Source organism: Cyprinus carpio, chromosome B21 (assembly GCF_018340385.1).
Source record: "Cyprinus carpio isolate SPL01 chromosome B21, ASM1834038v1, whole genome shotgun sequence".
NCBI lineage: Eukaryota > Metazoa > Chordata > Actinopteri > Cypriniformes > Cyprinidae > Cyprinus > Cyprinus carpio.
In genome coordinates this window covers 787,188-809,032 of record NC_056617.1, presented here as the reverse complement: position 1 = coordinate 809,032, position 21,845 = coordinate 787,188, and the positions used below count along the sequence as shown (strand labels likewise).

The window sequence follows — 21,845 nt, the reverse complement described above, 5'->3', positions numbered from 1 at the left end:
CAGATGATTTTGCATTTACTTTTACTCATTTAGCAGATGCTTTTATAAGTAAAAAAGTTCATTTAAATGTTCCTGAGGTCAATAGAGAGCCGAAAATCCCATAATACATCTCTGAGATTTATTCACTAGACCTTCACTAGAGGGCAGCATTTTGTAGAGTTGCAAAGTCTGAATAATAAAAACCACACTCCTTTAAACATATAATAAACTCTTTATTTATTTTAAACACATTTAAGTTGAACCAAAGTGCTTTACAGTATAAATTCAATTATTGCAATGCATGCAATTTAAAAACAAACATGTATAATTAAACGTTTTTAACCCTTATTTTTTTTCCTCCCATCGTTCCTTCCTTTCTTTCTTGCTTTTGCAGTTGGTTTGCTCCAGTCTGGATGATCTCAGAGTCCTGATCAGTAAAATAGAAGATCAACTAGATGAACTGGACGGCAAAAAGAGATCTGTTAGTAAGAGAGGGAACACAAACACATGCACTTACTATTGCACAAACTAATTTAAATGACAGTATTTAACCTTTGACTTATGTTGTGCACGTGCAATTGATGCAACTAAATAAAAAACATTTATTTGTGGTTGCATAAATAATTTTAAATCCTGAACTGTGCAGATATTATCACTTTATTAAAGCAAGATTGGCATTTTAATGTGAAACATGTTTGTTTGCATGCAAGCATGATATGAAATTGACGAGTGTGAGTTAGTGTGATGCATGGCAGCGTAAAACACTGATGTGTATGTGATGTGTGTCTTTGTGCCGTATTTCAGGGACGGTGGCCACACAAAAAGAGCCGCCGTGAAAGAGTTGCACATCACACTTATAAGGCTGCTTAATGAGCTGTTACCATGGGAACCCAAACTCGTCAAGGCCTTCCAGAGGAACAGGTAAAGGAGTAAACATGACCCTACTTGGAGTTTGAGTTCTTTTCTCTGCTTTAATTTCAAAAGTGAATGTTTGAAAGTGAAATAATTTTACCTTGTTGCACTGAAATCACATGCGGAATATAGATGGGGAAATCTTAGATCTGTGCAATCATATTTTTCCCCTTTTAGAATCATGACATTGTGGTTTTTCAGACTTCTGCATTTCAGTCTTGTTTTTTATCAAAGAAAGGTTTTCTCAAGGGATCTGGGAGGTGAATTTGAATTATATCCAAGAAAGAGCTTTCCATTGTAATGCGCAGTGACTGATACACCTCACTGCATTCAACAGGCACCTAGATGTTTTTACCTTGAGGCGATGTTTTCCTGGCAACAGGGCTTTGTGAATTCATCCCTGTCCTTGTCCTCAACAGAGCACGCTTGAAAAAGGAGTGTGACGAATTCAAGAAACACCCCGAATATGAGAACTTTATCAGGGAGCAGATGGATACAGAAGATACTGGGGAAGTTGCGTGCAAAGATGGATTGTTGTCCGCAGAGACAACAAACAAACTGGAAGAGAGTGAAGTCAAAATGGGCAAAACTATGAAGGAGGACTCTGAGACAACAGGTGAGTCTGATTAACATTTGAAACGGCTAATTTTACCAATTGCAGGGCCTTTATGTAAGTTCTTAGCAATGCAAAAGGAAGAAATCCAATACAGGTGTTAAAGGATTGTTGAATTTCTAATGCATAGCTGACCAAACAATATGAAAGTAGTCGTGATAGAAAGTGCCTGATGAATTCATTACAAGGAAGTGTTTCAAATATCCTTGCTTTTGTTGTTTGAGCAGCACTTTATTTTTCAGTTCGTCAACTTCTGTTTTCCATTTTCAAAGACATTTATGCACTCAGTACATTCAGTGTGATGTTTGTTCTGACTGATGCATGCTGCCCTCTTTTGCAGAGAACGTAAATCACGAATCAAGATGCCTATTCGACAGACCTGATGTTGTCATGCATTCATCAGAGTCTGGACCCTTCACACGCGGTTCAAAGCGGCGCCACACTGGTGCAATCAGTGAGGAACTGAGTCCATGCAAGAGAGGCAAAATGGATCCAGAGAGCTCTTTAACATCAGATTTCAATGTGGAAGTTGCATCCAGGGAACAAGCAACAGTGAACCCACAAGCTTCAGTGTTGCCAGACACTATGAGTAGCTTTCATGGGACTTGCAAACCCATCCAGGCTTTGCTGGCTAAGAGTGTTGGAAACAAAGTGACCTTAATAAGTCATCCACCGAAGGCTGCAGTGATGGCTCAGGCTCTGCGGGATCATAACAAAACAGCATCTGTAACTCTGCCACCTGTCAGATTATCAACTACCTGTGCAGCTACGCAACACTCTGAACCTGTCTCTACAGAAACCATAACTACGTCATCTGCGAGCGAAAGCACTGGACAGGTGGTGTACAAGACGGCAGGAGGCGTGGGGCTTCTCAGGCAAGGAAGCACTTCTGTAAACTTTTCAGTGCAATCAATATCAGATCAAAAATCAGGGGCGAAGGCCATGCAACAAGTTGTTTCGCCTTCAAATCTACTGATTCAAAGCACTGAGAATAAGGCAGCCCAGGCCTCTGTATCTGTTCCTAAGACTACAACGTACATGTCCAATGTTTCAGGGTTCACTATACCGGAAAACAAGGTTCCTGTCCAGCCGGTGGCACCTTTGAAAGATACCAGCACTGTAAGAACACCGTCTGCTGTAGTTACTCCCAGTTTAAGGAACTTAATGACTGTTGGTGTGCCTAAAAAGACTACTGAACCAAAGGTGGCCCTGAACAAATCAGCCAGCAGTGGTCTGACCAAGTCTGATGCTAAACAGGAGCTCAGGACAGTGTGTATTAGGGACTCTCAGTCCATCCTTGTCACTACGAGAGGAGGCAACACAGGAGTGGTGAAGGTTCAGACATCGGAAAGTGGAACAGGTGCTTTGCCACCCAGCCCAGTTTTTAACATCTCACCCCAACTTCATGCCTTTCTGGTGTCAAAGTCTTCCACGTCTCATACACAAGCTGTTTCGGCCACCATTGCTGCTAAATCTCGACCTGGAGTCACTCCTCAGTCTACTTTTGTGGCAGGAACTGTCAGTCCTTTAACCTTAAATCAGATTTCCAATACCGGCACTACAGGCAAAACAACAATCCCTGGTAAATCAGCACTCCTGGCTACAAGCAAAGGCAGTGATAGTTTCCTAATAAATGCGAAAGATTGCGCTCAGCAGAATACGGTCTCTAAATGCGGAACGAAGCCCCCACAAAAAAGGGCTCCACCAGGAAGCACAACTCCAGACCAGTCGACTTTCCAAAAGGTTTTCCTGGTCACACCTTCACCAAATATCCCTTCAAAGGTCACTACTACTACAGCAACATGTACCGTTCCAGGATCTCGGGTCATGTTCATAAGCAACTCAGCACTTCTCATTCCAAAAGAGACATCAACTTCAGAGGTTAACATTTCCTCTACTAGTACACCAGCGCTGAAGGTAGTTCCCAACTTGGGGACCTTATCCTGCACTTCTGGTACAAGCATCCAGAGCATCGGTGTTTCAGGGTTAACATCATGAATACTTGGCACAAACAAGAAACCTGAAGCCTCAATAAAAACAAAACCTTTAACCTCCCCAAAATAACCTCAAAAACAACTAAAAGTTGAACTCCAGAGCCCGTCCTTTTCTTCTTGGGTCCAAAAAGCTGTTTGGTTGCAAGCAGAAGTCTGTCAGGGAATACTGAAAGGTGCTTAAAGTACCCTCGGACTGTTGATGGCAAAACGCTCACATTTTCAACTCTAGGCACCGGCCACATGGCTTCCTCTGCACTTTTGTCAGTTGTGAAACCGATGTACCTCCATCAGTTTCAGCGTTAAATGCTCTTCACTGTAAACCAGGGTTATCGGCTGGCAGTTCTACTTCAAATACATCTTCCTCTTATTCTGGAAGCCTAATTACCAAACACACTACGTTACCAATTAATGTGACTGCTAACAAGCCAGTGATCACTTCCCTTTGCAATTCACACTCGCTGATCAAAACAACAGCCAACACTTCTGCTTCTGCAGTATCCAGTACTTTTGCATTGAGTTGTAGCTCCACTTTAACTCCTCCAGTGGTCATGACCTCTGGGATCCAACCTCTCCTCTGCCACCAAGAATGTTCAGGAGAAAATCGTCATCAACACCACTGCCCCACTTGCCCCTGGAACTCAGCTCCTGATAAATAACACCAGATTTGTTGTACCTTCTCAAGGCCTTGCACCTGGCAGCCATGTTCTGCTTCATCTCCAACTCTTGTCCTGGGGGGAATGCAAGAGTCAAGTGCTGTTGGTTCTCAAAGATTGCAAGTGCCAAGTCCTGCTGGTCCTCAAAGTTTTCTAGGATCAAATCCTGTTGGTTCTCAAAGATTGCAAGGTCCAAGTTCTTCTAGTCCTGGAGGATTGCAAGGGCCAAGTCCTGCTAGTCCTGGAGGATTGCAAGGGTCAAGTCCTGTTGGTCCTCAAACACAACAATAGCCAAGTCCTGCTAGTCCTGGAGGATTGCAAGGGCAGAGTCCTGTTGGTCCTCAAAGATTGCAAGGACTGAGTCCTGTTGGTCCTCAAAGATTGCAAGGGCAGAGTCCTGTTGGTCCTCAAAGTTTTCTAGGATCAAATCCTGTTGGTTCTCAAAAGATTGCAAGGTCCAAGTTCTTCTAGTCCTGGAGGATTGCAAGTCCAAGTCCTGCTTCCACTGATTCTAGAGGTCCAAAAACTTCAGCTACTCACACGGTTCCTTCAGTTGTACAAGGTGTGAGATTGGTAACACCGGTCAGGCTACCCTTGGCAAAAGTTGGACCTTCTGATCAACTCCGTCAGCAACTGAGCACCAGAACTCCATTGAATGTGTCTGGTCCTACTGCTCTCTCACAAGTAGCACAAGCTCTGCGTCCTGGTGTACCTTCAGACATTGTGAGACTTCCTATCTTTCAAACCTCCAACCACTTAGTTACAGCATCACAAGGTACGACCAGGTGTCCCAAAGAAACCTCTCTTTCCCAAGGAGGTTTACTTAGCACAACTTCTCCAATGCAAGGAAGACCATCCCAAACCCAAGTGGCGCCAGTCGTACCACCAGTGAAAGCTGTGATTCCAAGGCATTCGCCGATGGTAACCGTACCACCCATGAGCAGCACGATATCACGGATGCAGAAACTCCCGGTTGCAACGGTTCCACCAATCGGTGGTGCAAACAATGCCAGTCTAGCCACTCCAATTGCAACTGTTCCTCCATCTATGAGCACTGTCATAATGACACCTTGTCCACCTATCAGAGCCGTGCAACCTGGGACTATCGGAAAGCCTGTTATTTTACCCCAGCCATCGCTAGGTCAAAGCACGGTTCCTGTACAAGTTCCCACTTCTGCTAAACTCTTGTTGAGCCCAGATGGTGCCGTCTTAAATATCATTCAAGCCTCAGCCTCAAGCTTGCAAGTATTGGCAAAGCCAATGGCTGCTCAAGTGGTCAGTTCCTCCTCAAGTAGCATTACTGTACCTATTTTAAACACAAGTGATCCACTGAGAAAACCAGATACATTGGGGAGACCCAATCACTGAAATGGTTCTGGAGGTCATCTCATTTTTCCCATAGTGATCACAAAGGTTTATTCAATGTTTTGGGCGCATTGTTGAAAGCAAGTGGGCTTCCTTTGGTTCCATATCTCCCCATTTTGAGAGGCTGAATACTAAATATCTAAATAAATATTTTGGGCATTTTGCTCTTTACAAAACAAATAAAAGGGAAATCGGTTATCCTTAGAGTTGTAAATAAAATTGGTTTCGCAAAGAGAAATTTGGAGATTTAAAATGGCCAGCAATGTACATAACAGTATTTGTTTGGCTGACTCTTTTCTACTCCATTTGTATGCAATGGTTTGAATGTTTTGTAGCATTTTCCATTAAAATGATTAATATTATTCTGTAGAACAGTCTTCAGTCTATTTAAGAGTATGTCTGGCTGATCTGAAGCCTGCGTTAGTGCATTCAGGCATAGGTTGAGTATTATCAGACATCATCTGATAACAGTTTGATTTTGTGTTTCATCTATATTCATGAAAATAAACTTGGCATATTTATGACTGAAGTAAAACATTGGTGTACTGTGCTTGTCTTTTAAGTTTGTTAAACATGTTATATCACAGATTCCCAAACATTTTTGTTGGCTGAATCTGAACACCACATAATATATTACTATATAATTCAACAACAAATTACATAAAGTCATGTCTTTCACTGCATAAGAAGCTCAGCATCTCTTCATAGAAACTTAGTTTGCCTCACATAGTTGAGTCTTGAGATTTCCAGCATCAGGTACCTAAAGCTCAACGAATATGTGTATAATTTCATTATGCTTGTTCACTTTTACAGTCATACATTTGGAAAAGAAATGCAGACATCCTTGCTGAAAAAAATTATAGAAACATCACATAATTTTGTACTGGTGTTTACTGGTTATAATGGGAAATGGAAATTGTAATGGTGCCTGTGGGTTTTACTGGTTCTATTGGTGGCTTGTTAAAACCAATAAATCTTAATGGAATATGTCCCAAAACACACTACAGAGAAACATTTTAATAGTTTTAATGGTTAAAAGTTGATTGTTTGTAATGGTATTTGTAGTGGAAACCAAATTTATGTGATGGTTTCTATTGATTTTTTCATCAGGAATATGTTTCATAAAGATATATATATATTCAAACGTCTTACCAGTTTTAGGTTCAAATGACATGTTGTTTTTAAATACTTTGAAGTAAACACACTTTTTTGGATTTAAATGAATATTTAACTTTATTAGCCTCAGTCTAAAGAATGACATTGTGTTTAAAAGGCACAGTAGTGGTTATGTTATAGTCCACAGGCTTTGGTAGTTGTTCCTGGAGAGTCACAGTCCTGAAGAGTTCAGCTCTAACCCTGATCAAACACACCTGAAGAAGCTCATCTATGTTCCAGGGTTAGAGTGGAATAGAAAGACTACAGGCAGGTGAGACTTAATCAGAGATTGGAGCTGAATGCTGCAGAACCGATGGACTCCTGCCGTGTATCATCACTTGTACTGTGTGATCGTTCATCACATAAACATTATAGAAATCCACAGATTTTCCTCAAGTCTGTGACTCATGGTGAGTAAGGAGGAGGTGAAGGTCCAGAGGCGATCTTCTCGTAGGACGGAGGAACGTTAGGAATCTGGAGGAGAGGAGAAATGCTGCTTTAAACACATCTGATGTGAGTAAACAAATGTGGAATGTGAACTACATAAAACTAGATAACATTTACATTCATTAATTTAACACGGATGCTTTTGTTCAAGGAGATGTACAAGTGTGACAGCACTTAGTTTTTAATTCTGCAGGCTGATAGTACTAATAGTTTAGCAGTATTTAAGTGAATTATCTTGAACTGAAAGATAAGAGATATTTCTGATTCTTTGGTCTGTTCATGAGAACAGCAGATTAACACACACACACCAGTCGTTTGTAATCCTCACATCACGACTAATGATGCAAAAAATAACTCCTTTCTGCCCTGCAGCAGGTCACATGCTTGCTTTATATCCCTGTGGAATTCTGGGTAACAAGAGCTTGGGTTAAACATTCTTTGAAACCAAATGTGGTAGAGCGGAAATACTTAAGTTAATTCATTGTGGATGGGATAAAAAGACTAATAAAATAAAGTTTCCAAGTGCATATATAAAATTATTACTAGAAAAAATATTATTTTCAAATACAAATATATACATATACAGGTCCTTCTCCAAAAATTAGCATATTGTGAAAAAAGTTCATTATTTTCCATAATGTAATGATAAAAAAATTAAACTTTCATATATTTTAGATTCATTGCACACCAACTGAAATATTTCAGGTCTTTTATTGTTTTAATACTGATGATTTTGGCATACAGCTCACGAAAACCCAAAATTCCGATCTCAAAAAATTAGCATATCATGAAAAGGTTCTCTAAACGAGCTATTAACCTAATCATCTGAATCAACTAATTAACTCTAAACACCTGCAAAAGATTCCTGAGGCTTTAAAAACTCCCAGCCTGGTTCATTACTCAAAACCGCAATCATGGGTAAGACTGCCGACCTGACTGCTGTCCAGAAGGCCATTATTGACACCCTCAAGCGAGAGGGTAAGACACAGAAAGAAATTTCTGAACGAATAGGCTGTTCCAAGAGTGCTGTTATCAAGGCACCTCAGTGGGAAGTCTGTGGGAAGGAAAAAGTGTGGCAAAAAACGCTGCACAATGAGAAGAGGTGACCGACCCTGAGGAAGATTGTGGAGAAGGACCGATTCCAGACCTTGGGGGACCTGCAGAAGCAGTGGACTGAGTCTGGAGTAGAAACATCCAGAGCCACCGTGCACCAGGCGTGTGCTTTTGAACCAGAAACGCAGCGGCAGAAGCGCCTGACCTGGGCTACAGAGAAGCAGCACTGGACTGGTTGCTCAGTGGTCCAAAGTACTTTTTTCGGATGAAAGCAAATTTTGCATGTCATTCGGAAATCAAGGTGCCAGAGTCTGGAGGAAGACTGGGGAGAAGGAAATGCCAAAATGCCTGAAGTCCAGTGTCAAGTACCCACCAGTCAGTGATGGTCTGGGGTGCCATGTCAGCTGCTGGTGTTGGTTCCACTGTGTTTTAATCAAGGGCAGGGTCAATGCAGCTAGCTATCAGGAGATTTTGGAGCACTTCATGCTTCCATCTGCTGAAAACTTTATGGAGATGAAGATTTCGTTTTTCAGCACGACCTGGCACCTGCTCACAGTGCCAAAACCACTGGTAAATGGTTACTGACCATGGTATTACTGTGCTCATTGGCCTGCCAACTCTCCTGACCTGAACCCCATAGAGAATCTGTGGGATATTGTGAAGAGAAAGTTGAGAGAAGCAAGACCCAACACTCTGGATGAGCTTAAGGCCGCTATCGAAGCATCCTGGGCCTCCATAACACCTCAGCAGTGCCACAGGCTGATTGCCTCCATGCCACGCCGCATTGAAGCAGTCATTTCTGCAAAAGGATTCCCGACCAAGTATTGAGTGCATAACTGAACATAATTATCTGAAGGTTGACTTTTTGTTGTATGAAAAAACACTTTTCTTTTATTGGTCTGGATGAAATATGCTAATTTTTTGAGATAGGAATTTTGGGTTTTCATGAGCGTTATGCCAAATCATCAGTATTAAACAATAAAAGACCTGAAATATTCCAGTTGGTGTGCAATGAATCTAAAATATATGAAAGTTTAATTTTTATCATTACATTATGGAAAATAATGAACTTTTTCACAATATGCTAATTTTGAGAAGGACCTGTATTCACACATATAATAGAAGTTAATCTCTCTCTCTCTCTCTCTCTCTCTAACACTCTCAACATTTGAAGTGGATCAAAACCTTTCATTAAAGTGTCCTAAAACCAAAATGTGTTATTGTCTTGATAAAACTTTTATTTACTTTTTTTGGATCCACTTCAAATGTTGACTAGTGTAGAAACTTTATTGTAATATACTGATGTTATTGCTGTTATTTCATTTGTATAATACTGTTTGTTTATTGCACCTTATTTTCTCGCAAAAATCATTTTTTAAATGTCTTCTGTGTGTTAAATATAATGTTGTAACTGTCTAATACTGTTTGCTTTGTGCACGTTCTACAAAAAGCATTTCTTTTGTGTGTTTGTATGTTTCTTTAAGCATCTCATCCAGAACACCCTAGCAACTGCATATCAATGCCCGGCAACCGTTTACAAAACCCTGACTGTGAGTTTCACTTTACCATCACTAATCATCAAACCCGTGCGTGTGTGTGTGTACCGCTGGTTGCAGGTTGCTGAATTCGTTCAAGGCCACTTTGTTCTCCTCTCCGGATCCAGTCTCCCTGTACTGACCCGCTCTCATCATCTCTCTCCACCACTGACCGCTGTTTCTCACGCTCTGAAACACACACAAACACGGATAAGAGGTAAGAAGTCACATGAGCGAATCCCACAATCATCACAGCTGGAGCTCTGCGAACCCTGACCAAGAAGTATAGCAGATTATTAAAACATGCAACTTTTGCGTTTATTTACATTTACATTCATGCATTTGGCAGATGCATTTATGCAAAGTGACTTGCATTGCATTTAATTTGTGTATTATCATGCATTCACTGGGAATCGAACCCATGACCTTGGTATTGCAAGGGTCATGATCTCCTACGGTGATGCAGTTTTTGGCACTCTGCTCTGATGCTCCAGGGCTAACACTGATCACCTGACCGTCCCGCGGGTCACATGACTCACCCGGATCATCTTGTATCCGCCCCGCCGGCGGTAATACCAGCAGCCCAGGATGAGCAGCGCTGTGAGGATCACGGCCAGTAAGGCGATTCCTGCGGCCCTGCGTATAAACACACACATGCACGGTTCAGATGAAGGGTCTGTAGTTTTCTGCAGGTGTTTGAAAGTGTTTCGAGTGAATCTTCACACACTCTTCAGCTCTGACGAGTCCTGCTCCACCTCTGCTGGAGAAATGAACACTGAATTCACTTCGAGAACCTGAACCTGATCCACCGTAAGACATGACGAATAAACACCTGAAAATAACAACAACGGCTCATTAGCGAATGAATATGACCAACTACAGTGATTTACAACCGTGTATTTCAGCTGTAGTACCAGATGGATTTATAAATACAAAGGTGAATCTCTTGTAAACATGTCCATATGTCTATTTTCATACACAATAAAAAAAAAAAAGAAATTGTTTTGCACAGCAAAGTGTGCAGTAATACTAATATATGTATATTTGACACATTTTAACTGCCATTGTTGTCATGATAATTACATTTTTATTTGCATGAATATTTAACATGCTTTCAGTACCATTGTTTTTTTTTTTTTTTTTTTTTTTTTTTTTTAATTGTCAGTTTTAATTTCACCCTGAATCAAAAAAATATGAAATTATATTTTGCATGAAAATTAAGCATGCTGTTAGTGTCATTAATTTTATAATTGTGACATGGTCATAATTACATTTTTTTTTTTTTTTTTTTTTTTTTCATTCCTTTAAATTCACTTTATTTATAGAGCACTTTACAAACTGCACCTGCAGACCAAAGTACTGTACAAAAAACACTTCATTAAAACACACAACTTAAAACAAGACACATCCCATAAAACAACAAAGACTAGTCCAACCTCTCAAAGGCTAAAGACAAGAAGTAGTTTTTGACTTCAACTTTAAAAGCATTTAAAGATGAGACCTCTCTATGTTCCTGAGGAAGACTATTCCAGAGCCCCGTAACAGCAAGGGCCTGATCCTCTTTAAACTTTAAATGAGTACGAGGGACAGAAAGCAATAACTTTTATTATTGGATCTTAGAGACCTAGGTGCTTGACAAACAGCTCAGACACGTAAGCAGGGGGCAGCCCATGCACTGCTTTAAAAACACACACAAGAGTTTAAAAGAGAAGCTAAAATAGGAGAATGTGTTGACTTTTCTTAGCACCCCCTAGCAGACTAGCTGCTGCATTCTGAACTAATTGCAAGTGTGAAATAGTGGTCTGGCAGGACTCCACATAACACACATTGCAATAGTCCAGATGAGACAAAACAAAGGCATTAATAACCTTCTCTAAGACTTTTCTTGACGGAATAGGCTTTAGTCGAGCAATAGATCTAATCTGGAAAAAAAAAACAACTCTTTACTACAGCATTAATCTGTTTGTCAAATTTCAGCAGGGCCAAAAAAACATAATCTCAGTATTATTATTATTTTTTTTTTTTAAATTTATCCCAGGAGCAACATATACTAGGAAAATATAATGGGGCCAATAACAGAACCCTGGGGGACCCCACAAGTAACAGGCACTGCCATTGAAACAAAGTCACCATACTTGATTCTTATTATTGTAATGTACTAATGGTTTACAGTAAACAACTTTTTTAAAATGCACCTTTTTTTAAATGATAATCTGAGTAAAGTAAATGCAGCACAACGAATACTATGATGACGTAAAAATGCAACTTTATTCTTTTTAATAAAAAATTTGAATTTGATGCATGTTAAATAATGAAAAAAAAAGATTCTAATATAAATTTTATAATGCAAAATGTCTTAATTATTCTTTTTTATTATATGGTAAATTATAACCTGATGTTGAGAGATTTTGTCAAATTTATTCAAAAACTAGTCACTGTTCCAGCTGCAAATTACATTTCTTGTATTTTATAACATACATCTATCTGATAAACATCTAATAAAATTCTGCATTAATGCTAACCAGTATAATCATTCAGTGTCTCTCTATGTGGAAAAATAGTATTTTCATGAAGCAATTGTCCTGAAGCAGCATTTAAAGCCTGTCTCTTGTAAATGTGTTAGGTTTAGCGTGTTAGTGGAAGTGCATGAGCTCTTACCTGATCTGTGTGATGTGATGTGATTCTGAGAGCCGCTGGTGTGTGTGTGATTCAGAGACTCTCTCTCAAAGCTCTTGAGAAGTTCTCATGACCCTCACGGGTTCAGCTCTCACACTCACAGCCATTCACATCAGTTACCCAGCGTGAAGTCTGCTGACTGCCCTGACCGCGGTCACTGACCTCACATCAGCATCATTCACGTCAGTGAAAACTGTGTAACTACATTACACAGAAAACTAATGTTTATGCTCGTGTTAAAATGTGTGAAATTACTTTCTCTGACACATGAGTCTGTTCAGAGAGTAATACTGTAGTATTGATACTAAATACTGTATAAGCACATTAAGGATGATCAAAATATAAAGTTACTCCTGGAACTGGCTATATTTAAAGTTGCTGTGAGATAAAGCAGGAATCTTGTATTCTGAAGCTGTAGATGATCATGTGATCTCATGTTGAGCTGCTGTAATACTGATGTTCTCCAGTAGAGAGCGACACTGCACTGTGTCATGAACAAGCAGTTTAAGGAAAAAATATATTTTTTGTATTTATTTTTTAATGGGAAGCACTAAAACACAGTTCTCTCGTGTGGTAGGTTACTCTGCCTCGCAGTATTGTTCATAAATTGTTTTTGCATTACATCTGTTGTCAAAAATATAGAGATCTGAATCAAGTTTGACTGTAAATCAAGGTTGTGTAAAATGGGTTTGTTTCATTCTAGTTTTATTATCATCCAAACATCAATATTTGTATCAAACATCAATAATACAAACATGTAAAAAAAAAAAAAAAAAGCCTTACAACATGTAAATTATTACAAACGTATATTACTTTTAGAGCAGAAATGCTGAACACATGAGGAAGAGCACATGGGGAGTTCCTGTGAGAAGTCAGCTGGTTTAGTCAGCAGTATGTTAGGTAGGTTTTATGTTTTCTTGGGTTTTTTCCCAATAGTTCATCTATCATTTTCACTCCCATGTGTGCATTAAGTTGAACTTATTTAATCTGTCATAGTATTTTTTACATCCTGCCTCCTGTCTGACTTCTCTTGAATCTGATTCCCTGACATTTTAAACTTTCATCAAATCTTAAAAAAACAAAAACGTCTTTCTCTTTCCTTAATCTGTCCCTGTCTAGTTTATACTAATCTGAACAATGCCTGGAACTTCCTGCATTTATTTGCTTCAAAGCTTATTATATTCCTCTTTTGTAATTCTCTTTTGATAAAACGTCTGCTAAATGAATGAATGTAAATGTAATAATTGCATATTCAACAATATTGTACACTTAGTGTTATGCTGTTTTACTCCACCTCTACTTGTATTTTCATTAGTTTTAAGTTTTGAGTCTTTGATTTGATTAACAACAAAATTAACAATTAAAAATAACACAGATAATTTCTAATTAGAAATGTATCTATCTTTCGCGTGCATGCGTGTGTGCACGTATATAAATAATACATGTTTTTCTGTTCTAAAAAAAAAGTGTATTGGATGATTTCTAATAAAAAGAAACGTTATTTGTGGTTTTTATTAAATCTTTTGTTAATTAGTTTCAACAACTGCTTCGGGACATCCGTGACTCTTGAAATTTCAATGAAAAGAATTAAATGTATAGAGATCAGTCCTCACACACACTTCATCAGGTTCGGATGACTGATGAGATGATTATAAAAGAGACAGAGTTCATCTCTACGTTGACTAATATGAACTTTATGACTCTTTATGACATGATATCTGTTTTTATGTGCAGCAGCTATCCACCTTTGAACTGAAACTCATTTTGACTTTAAATCATCATCTGTGTTTGAGGAAAGCACATCAACAAAGAGACACGCCTTATCATTTCTTAATGGATTTTATCTGATTTACAAAGAGCTGGCATCTCCAGGATGCACTTTTAGCCGTGTATATAATTCAGTCCAGTGTTATTACAGTACAAATTAAAAACAAATTAACATGCAAAAGACAGATTACAGATAAAAAACAAACTCATAGATTTAACTGTGGCATGTGTTGCAAAATATACTTTAAATAGTTTAGAATGAGAACAAAAAATATAATAAAATAATGTGCAAGCAGGAATATGAGGCTGAACACTGAAGACACGGTAAACTCTGAAAGAACGGAAATACAACGACAAGTGTCTTGTTTTTATCATTTGACATCACAGTTAAAGATGCTGTCAGGAGCTGGAGAGAATGTGCTGTTTTCATAAAACAGAAATAAGATCAATTAATGAAGTAGTATGAAATTCCATCAAGTTCAATTCACGTTTATTTGTTTAGTGCTTTGAAAGCAGATTTACAGGAGATGCATGTTTGTATGTCACAGTTAAGAGTAATTTATGATATAATGTCCATCTAGTGCAAATCATGCAGTAAGTAAATGTCACACATACAAATAAAAACAAACACCATTAAAGCAGTGATTACATGTGATCATAATGATTACAATGCAAGGAAAATCTGGCAGTTTTATAGGTTTATTCTCCAAATACTCAAATCATCTGAAATATAATGGGCTACAATCAAGTTGCATGCTTCCATATTATAAAAATCTTTCCCTCAGTATTTCTGTCTTGTTTTCCAGAACAAATATCTAAACATCCTTAAGCAAAATTACATTTTATGTCTTGACTTCTTGTCTTGAAGTAAGTTTGCTTTAAACAAAAATCTGAAAATATCTGAAACAAGATTATTTTTCTGACCCCAGATATTTGATCTTGTTTAAACACTTAATATCAGAAAACAATTTAAAGAGCTTTTAAATGTTGTTTTGCATCTCCAGTAAATGTATCTTGATTTAAGAATGTTTAGATATTTGTGCTGGAAAACAAGACATTTTGTAGCGATGTTACTTTGTTTAATCTCTGTTTATGATGTATCCATATCTTACCTGACATTTGGCTCTGTTTGATGCATCAGAAGCTCTCTTCACCGGTGTGTGTGGAGCAGCAGAGACTGAGAATGAAACACACGTCTGTTAACTTACACAATCAATGACAAAAATAAAATTCACTTATACACTTCAACTAAAATTTAAGGAATCGTGATGTCCAGATGATTCACGGACACAGTCCCTGTTTGGATTGTGATTGACTGATGCTTGTTTACTCACAGTTCAGTCTTATATCATTCAAGCTCATCCGTCTCACAGTGTTTTCACTGGTTTGTGTCTTCCTCATCTCTGTCTCACACCTTTGTGTGTTAATCATTTAAACTCTTCTCTGGAGAGACACTGTGTAGCATAACAGCAGTTAATACATCACATACATTTAAACTCTTCATTCAAGTGTTTCATTAAAACATCAAAAATGCGTTTAAAAATCTTTGATTACAAAGGAAAGAACTCAAAATTAAATAATTTCTGCCCTAAAAACATGATTTAAAATCTGTTCAGATATATCACCTGTGAAGAGAGGAGATGTAGTGATATCCAGCGCAGCTTATATGGTTATTAAGATCTCACTTTATATGAGAGAGTCATGCCGAACTCATAATCCACAGTGAACATCTCAGAGAGTGTTTTCTTAAGACAGCTGCTTGACTCGTGTGTTCAGACGGTGTGTGTTGTTGAGAGTGTTTGCTTGGACACGTGTTTGTGTGTTTGGGGCAGTATATATATGAAACTGAACCGGTCAGGGTTCAACGGGGGCTGTCAGGTGATGGACACACCCACAGCTGCTGTGTTAATCTGTTTGTCATCATGTGAATGTATTCAGACATGTACAGCTTTATTTGGAGTTTACACAAAGGTTAGGCTTATGACAAAACTGCAGCTGAAATGACATGAAACATAAATGACACCAACTTTGTGCCAGATTTCCACAAACATGAATTAAAAATACTAGAAAAAAAGTTTTACCAAAAATACAAATTTGCATACATTCGCTCAGACAATCAGTTCAGTGTTTATTTATCCCTGAAGGAAAATTGTGTTTGCAGCATACATTCGCTCAGACAAATGACGATTCACATTATGCATGTAGACAATACATTTAATACTAATAAATCAAATTATAATATCCAGTCTAACTGACCATCAGAAGAATTTAAAAGCTTAATTGCTTGAAGAATGTGTGATCATTTTAGCTTGTATGGTTATGAATCTATTGGAACAGAATTCTATAAGCGATCCAACAAAGAAGCAACTCCTCTTTCACTTCTCCTCTTCAGGTTGTGTGTGGCTAAAGAGTAAAAACACAAATAACTGTCAAATATAAACACATTTCACCTCATAGCTGAACACACCAAATCAATCCTTAAGGTAAAAAAAATAACTTAAAGCATTCACATTGTTTGAATCTTTAGTGATCTTTGCCTACTTACAGTTTGAACTCCAGCTGCTCCGTTTAACAAGCTTCACAGGATTCATGTTTTCACTGATTTGCATATTCTCTCTTTCTTAGAATAGAATTAAAAATGTAAGTAAACACTGATGGGTGTCCTGATGGCAAGCAGGCTCCCTCTTCTATATATAAGTAGAGTAAAATGCCAGGAATGACGCTCTTAACTTGTGTATATACGTGTAGTAAAAATCCTGGGATGTCCTTATATTGGTGCAGTGTTGAGTGAACCAATCAGATGTCCGCAGAAATGAATGGGCGGTCTTTGGTTTTGGTTTGTGTGTGTGTGTGTGTGTGTGTGTGTGTGTGTGTGTGTGTGTGTGTGTGTGTGTGTGTGTGTGTGTGTGTGCGTGTGTGTGTGTGTGTGTCTGTGCACGTTTACACACAGCATTGTGCATTTTAACTGGATGACAGAAAAAGTATTCTTAAAATGCATTCTAAAAATCGGAATAATAAATAATTATTGACTGTGTTTTGAGTGTCCATGATAATATCATGCATATTCATTATTGTGATATTTTGTACACAACATCAGATACCACATAAATACTTTTCAAAACTAAGTTTGAGCAAGTTGCAGGCTTTTGTTGGTCACAGATTGTTTCTGTAAAAGCACTTACTCTTGTGCAAACGGTGAGAATGATTTGAGATATCTACCAAAGCGACTGAGAAAAACTATTAACTTGAGAGAAACTAAATGCCTTTCCTTTATAAAATCTATTTTGCCATCTAGTGGTCAAAGATGGAAAACAACTGCTAATCTTCTGTGTATTAAAATAGTAAATATAACACATCTTTAATATTTATAATGCTCTAATTACTGATATTCTGTAGCCTTGAGTAGAACTCATAGACTAAATCTACTCTAACTATACGAATACAGTATTTTATTTATAGCACTGATTAACACTAATATTTTTTGTGTATGTATTTGAATGGCACTGGGTTACATCAGCCACAAAACTTCACCTTTAATTCAGTGTCAGAATTGTAGAAAGCTAATTAAGGGAATTATAAACACATAAAATAGTCAATTCTCTTTACTGGAATGTGTCAGGATGCGAGATTATGGATTTCTCTTTGATTCTCTTGACAGTAATATAGTTGTTTTTATAAATAAAATTAAAATCACTATAGATAAAAGAGAGAGCATAATAAGCCTGCTGTGCTTGAATGAATCATCGCTTCATCATTAATCTAAGGACACGGTATAATAATGTTACATTTACTGATTTCATTTAACACTCTTCTAAACGTTGATGTGTAGATGTAAAGTCATGGATGTGTGCAGGGAAGGACTTGGAGTGAAAAACAGCCCTGGATTTTCTCTCCCAAAGTCGCTACTATCTCGCAATATTTACAACAATTCTGTCACATTTATGGCAAATAATATCACAGAACCCATGGTGACCCCGCTGACAAAAACAATAGAAACCATCACAGAAATTCTAATGATTTCCACTACAAATACCACTACAAACATTACAAACCATCAACTTTCAACCATTAAAACCATTAAATAATGGTATCATGTAGTGTGTATTTTGGGACATATTACATTAGGATTTAATGGTTTTAGCAAAAGCCACCAACAGAAGGAGATCAATTACCAGTAGAGACCAGACACCATTACAGTTTCCAGTAAAACCAATACAATTTTCATTATTACCAGCAAAACCATTACAAATTATGTGATGCTTTTTATTTATTTTTCAGTAGAAGATTGAAATAAATGTATTATCATATGAACTAAAATACTTGAATCTATAGAAAAAGAGCAGAATGCAAAATGTATATGACAATGATAAAAATAAACCTAGAATCTAGAAACCTGAAACAGAATTCTTCCATTTGAGTATTCACATCTCTCTCTCTCTCTCTCTGTGTGTGTGTGTCATGTTAATCAGATTTATCACCTTATAGGTGATTTCATTTACTGTTTTCTAACTCAATAGGCCTATCTCTCGAATGTAACCCATTGTAGAATCGCTGCTGTCTCTTTATGAATGAATGGAATATTAATGTCAGACAATGTGAAGTAATAAATAGCAGTGATCTTTGTCCTGGGATATTAATATAGTGCTCATAGGCTACATGCTATATAACAGGGATGGGCAACTTTGATAGTGACGAGGGCCAGCATTTTTTCTCCTTTATACCAAGGGGCCAGATTACTAATCCAGTTCACACACCTTTTTAGACCATCTTACTCAAATGTCTCTTTAGATTAAAGTATAATGTAATTTGTTTTTAAATATTTATAACTATAAAACCCAGTTAAGCTAAGTCTTTGTTGTCAGTTGGAAGTACAACAAATAACACTCTCTATTTCACCTGCAAATTTGCAACAAACAAATTTGCAGAGGCCTTTAAAAATTATAACAACATTTTAAAACAGAAGAGGAAGAGGGTTTATTAAAAATAAATATTATTCCAAATGGTATAAAATATACCGGATAACTGCAATATTTTTAAACATCAATTAGAGCTTTTAAAACCTTTAAAGACCTCACTTCATTCAGCCTTTAAACAATTTTTAAGAGAATGGAAAGTCAAAAAAGTATCAATTATTATATTAATGTAAACAATTAGGCTATCAATTATTAATTAAATTTACATAAAAATATTTTAGTATCTTAATTGTTTAGATTTTTATAATACATTAGTTTTTTGTCGATCCACTGGTTCACATTTAAAAATATGTAACTAAAATAGCAGACGGGTTTATTGAAAAAGCACATTTGTTCTCTGTCAGCAGACCCTGAAGGGTTCTTGATCAGATGACAGAAGTTGTGGTTGAAACTTGTCAGAGATTTGAACAACTTCCGGAACTATCATTTTCCCCTGTAACCGCAGAACATAGCAGCTCCTGACTCTGAAACGTGCAGCGCTCAAGTTTATTCAGTGAAATCATGACCTTTTGAAGTACAATCTACATACTAATATATTTTGCAATTCTTGTCTTTCTGTCCCCAAATTTAAGACCTCTAATAATTAAGACTTTGTAATGTTTAAGAGGTTACATGGCCTTAAATTTAAATGATTTAACTTAAGTGTTATTAAGGACTTGCAGAAAACCCTAAGAACATAGCTCAGTGCAAACATTTCTGTCATGCATTTGGCAAAAAGCTTTTGTTGACAACATTTTTTACCTTTGAAACCTGAGGCAAGTGCAACTCTGGGTCCCTGTTGTTTGTGAGAATTGACGTGATGATGAATTAAATAACAGATTTCCAAACACTCCAAACATCCCGTTAAACTTGGTAAAAAGATCATCTGTTTACCATCTTGACTGGAAAATGCTGTTTTCAATGGTCAGTTTTTAAGCTTTGTCTTTATTTATTTATTTTTTTTGTCGACCAACATGAATTCTCAGCATCAGTGTGTTAACACAAGAATCACCAGGAGTTTTCAAACAGTTTCAGGAAATCATACATTTCACAGAAAAGTCATGTTAAAATATAAACATAAATACATGTGTAAATAATGTTCAAATTTTACGGGATTTCCATTTCGTTCTAAATACTGGTCAGAAATCATGAAATGAATCCGTTATGAAGTCCTGATGAACAACAGGCAGATATTATTTCAGATAGAAAAAATATTAATACAACATTGAACATTTTTTACAGTTAGACTCTCAGTAGTAGTATAGTATCTTAAACATACATATAAAGGCAATCAATCATCTGAACAGAATCAGAAGTGTACATATTATTACCGTTTGAAAGGGTAATGCTGCAGACAAACATTTAAAATCTAATATTAACCTAAAAAAAGCACAATAAATTTTAATGCAATCATAAGAATAAAAACAATATAAAATGCTCAAAAAAATATAAAAAAAAAACTATAAAAATGCACAAGTATGTGAACGCACACACCAGCACTACCCAAAACACTATAAAATTGAATGCCGTCTTAAAAATATGAAGTGAATATCACTTGCTCGATAATCCTATCAGATTTACAAATATAAAAATATAGCACATTTTAATTATTTTTTAAAATATTTAAGTTTGGCGTAACTAAATCTGTAAACCATCTTAAATATACGAAGCTACTTTAAATATAACAGCAGATTTCTGTTCATAAGTTTTGTCTTTATGTCTCTCTATGTACAAAATTTAGTTTTCCGCTGTTTTCTGCCTGCATCTAGAATAGAGAGGAAATTGTACAGAGTTATACAAAAATATATAGAATCTATGAACTATATTAAAATATAAAAAGTGCAGCATTGAGACCAGATCTGTTTGTAGGTTTGTTTGTGTTCAGATGAGTCTGTGAGAGAGTCCAAGATCTGGTGTGATGACGAAGGATAATGTTCAGGTCCTCGTGTGACCTTTACACACAATCACACTGATCTGTGAACATTCATCATATTAAACCAAAAAAATTAAGAATAGTTATGTCTGATGTTTCTGTCTAATGTGCCACTTTAGAAAGCAATAAGACTAGAATGAGATGAAGGATTACACACTTACAGTCTGGCTTTATTTTCCCCATACTGTCCCATCTAACAAGTGTTTTCTCTTGTGATTCACTGGTTTGTGTCTCATTTCTGTGCTCTGTTTCTCTCTCTGTGCTGTTGGTTTTTGCTGGTCTGTGGTTTGTGATGCTCCATTAGTTTTCTGCATGTGTTGTTTCTATTCTACACTCCAGTTGTTTCTAATAAATCAGACAGGAACACCGTTTAAAGTCATTAAAGTCAATGTACGATAAAAATCAGATTAAGGAGAAATCAAGTCCTGAACAAGCAGCAGATCTGCAATTAAAATGTGAATAAATATTCCTAATAAAGCTGGTGAAGCATGTGAAACTGATTCACTCACTCTTATCTCATTCCAGCTCATCTGTCTGATAAGCTTCACAAGATTCATTTTTTCACTGTTCTGTCTTCATGTGTTTGGATTATAGAGACAAACAATAAAATAACAAATAATCCAGTCATGCATATGAAAATATTTGCCTATTAAGCTTGAATTGAATGTTTAGAAACATGTTTCTTACCTGAGAGCAGAAGAGAGATGCTAGTTAACAGTACCTGAGTGCACTATTTATAGTTAAACTCCTTAAGGGCTGATAAACACGGGAAATAACATCTCAGAGCTTGAGTGAAAAAGGTCAAGGGCAC

The 21,845-nt window shown here is 37.1% G+C and overlaps 2 protein-coding genes and 1 long non-coding RNA gene across 4 annotated transcripts in view; 1 reads left to right on the top strand and 2 right to left on the bottom strand.

The window, feature by feature from the left end:
* The window catches only part of LOC109056900 (uncharacterized protein KIAA2026-like), a 17,104-nt gene extending 11,053 nt beyond the window's left edge, over window positions 1-6,051 (top strand). Inside the window, 8 exon segments of the mRNA XM_042747812.1 lie at window positions 374-460; window positions 784-807; window positions 809-900; window positions 1,311-1,507; window positions 1,845-3,501; window positions 3,728-4,055; window positions 4,057-4,299; window positions 4,623-6,051. Coding sequence (XP_042603746.1) covers window positions 374-460; window positions 784-807; window positions 809-900; window positions 1,311-1,507; window positions 1,845-3,501; window positions 3,728-4,055; window positions 4,057-4,299; window positions 4,623-5,519 — 3,525 coding nt within the window. The 3' untranslated portion in view covers window positions 5,520-6,051.
* Window positions 6,052-6,963: 912 nt separating this feature from the next.
* On the bottom strand, window positions 6,964-15,946 carry LOC109046344 (melanoma antigen recognized by T-cells 1-like). 2 transcript variants are annotated; one of them, XM_042748054.1, is made up of 7 exons: window positions 15,775-15,946; window positions 15,484-15,603; window positions 15,262-15,326; window positions 10,434-10,538; window positions 10,246-10,342; window positions 9,776-9,895; window positions 6,964-7,145 (listed from the first exon to the last, which is right to left on the bottom strand). In XM_042748054.1, the coding sequence occupies exons 3-7, from the start codon at window positions 15,285-15,287 to the stop codon at window positions 7,077-7,079; spliced, it is 417 nt and encodes a 138-aa protein (XP_042603988.1). In that variant the 5' UTR covers window positions 15,288-15,326; window positions 15,484-15,603; window positions 15,775-15,946; the 3' UTR covers window positions 6,964-7,076. The 2 variants fall into 2 exon arrangements, with proteins under 2 accessions (XP_042603988.1, XP_018919657.2); XM_019064112.2 differs by lacking the exons at window positions 15,262-15,326; window positions 15,484-15,603; window positions 15,775-15,946 and adding an exon at window positions 12,365-12,663.
* A 399-nt stretch (window positions 15,947-16,345) lies between these two features.
* On the bottom strand, window positions 16,346-16,888 carry LOC122141261. The gene is made up of 2 exons (XR_006157638.1): window positions 16,695-16,888; window positions 16,346-16,552 (listed from the first exon to the last, which is right to left on the bottom strand). It is a non-coding gene; the product is annotated as an uncharacterized LOC122141261 (long non-coding RNA).
* Between the last annotated feature and the right edge of the window lie 4,957 nt (window positions 16,889-21,845).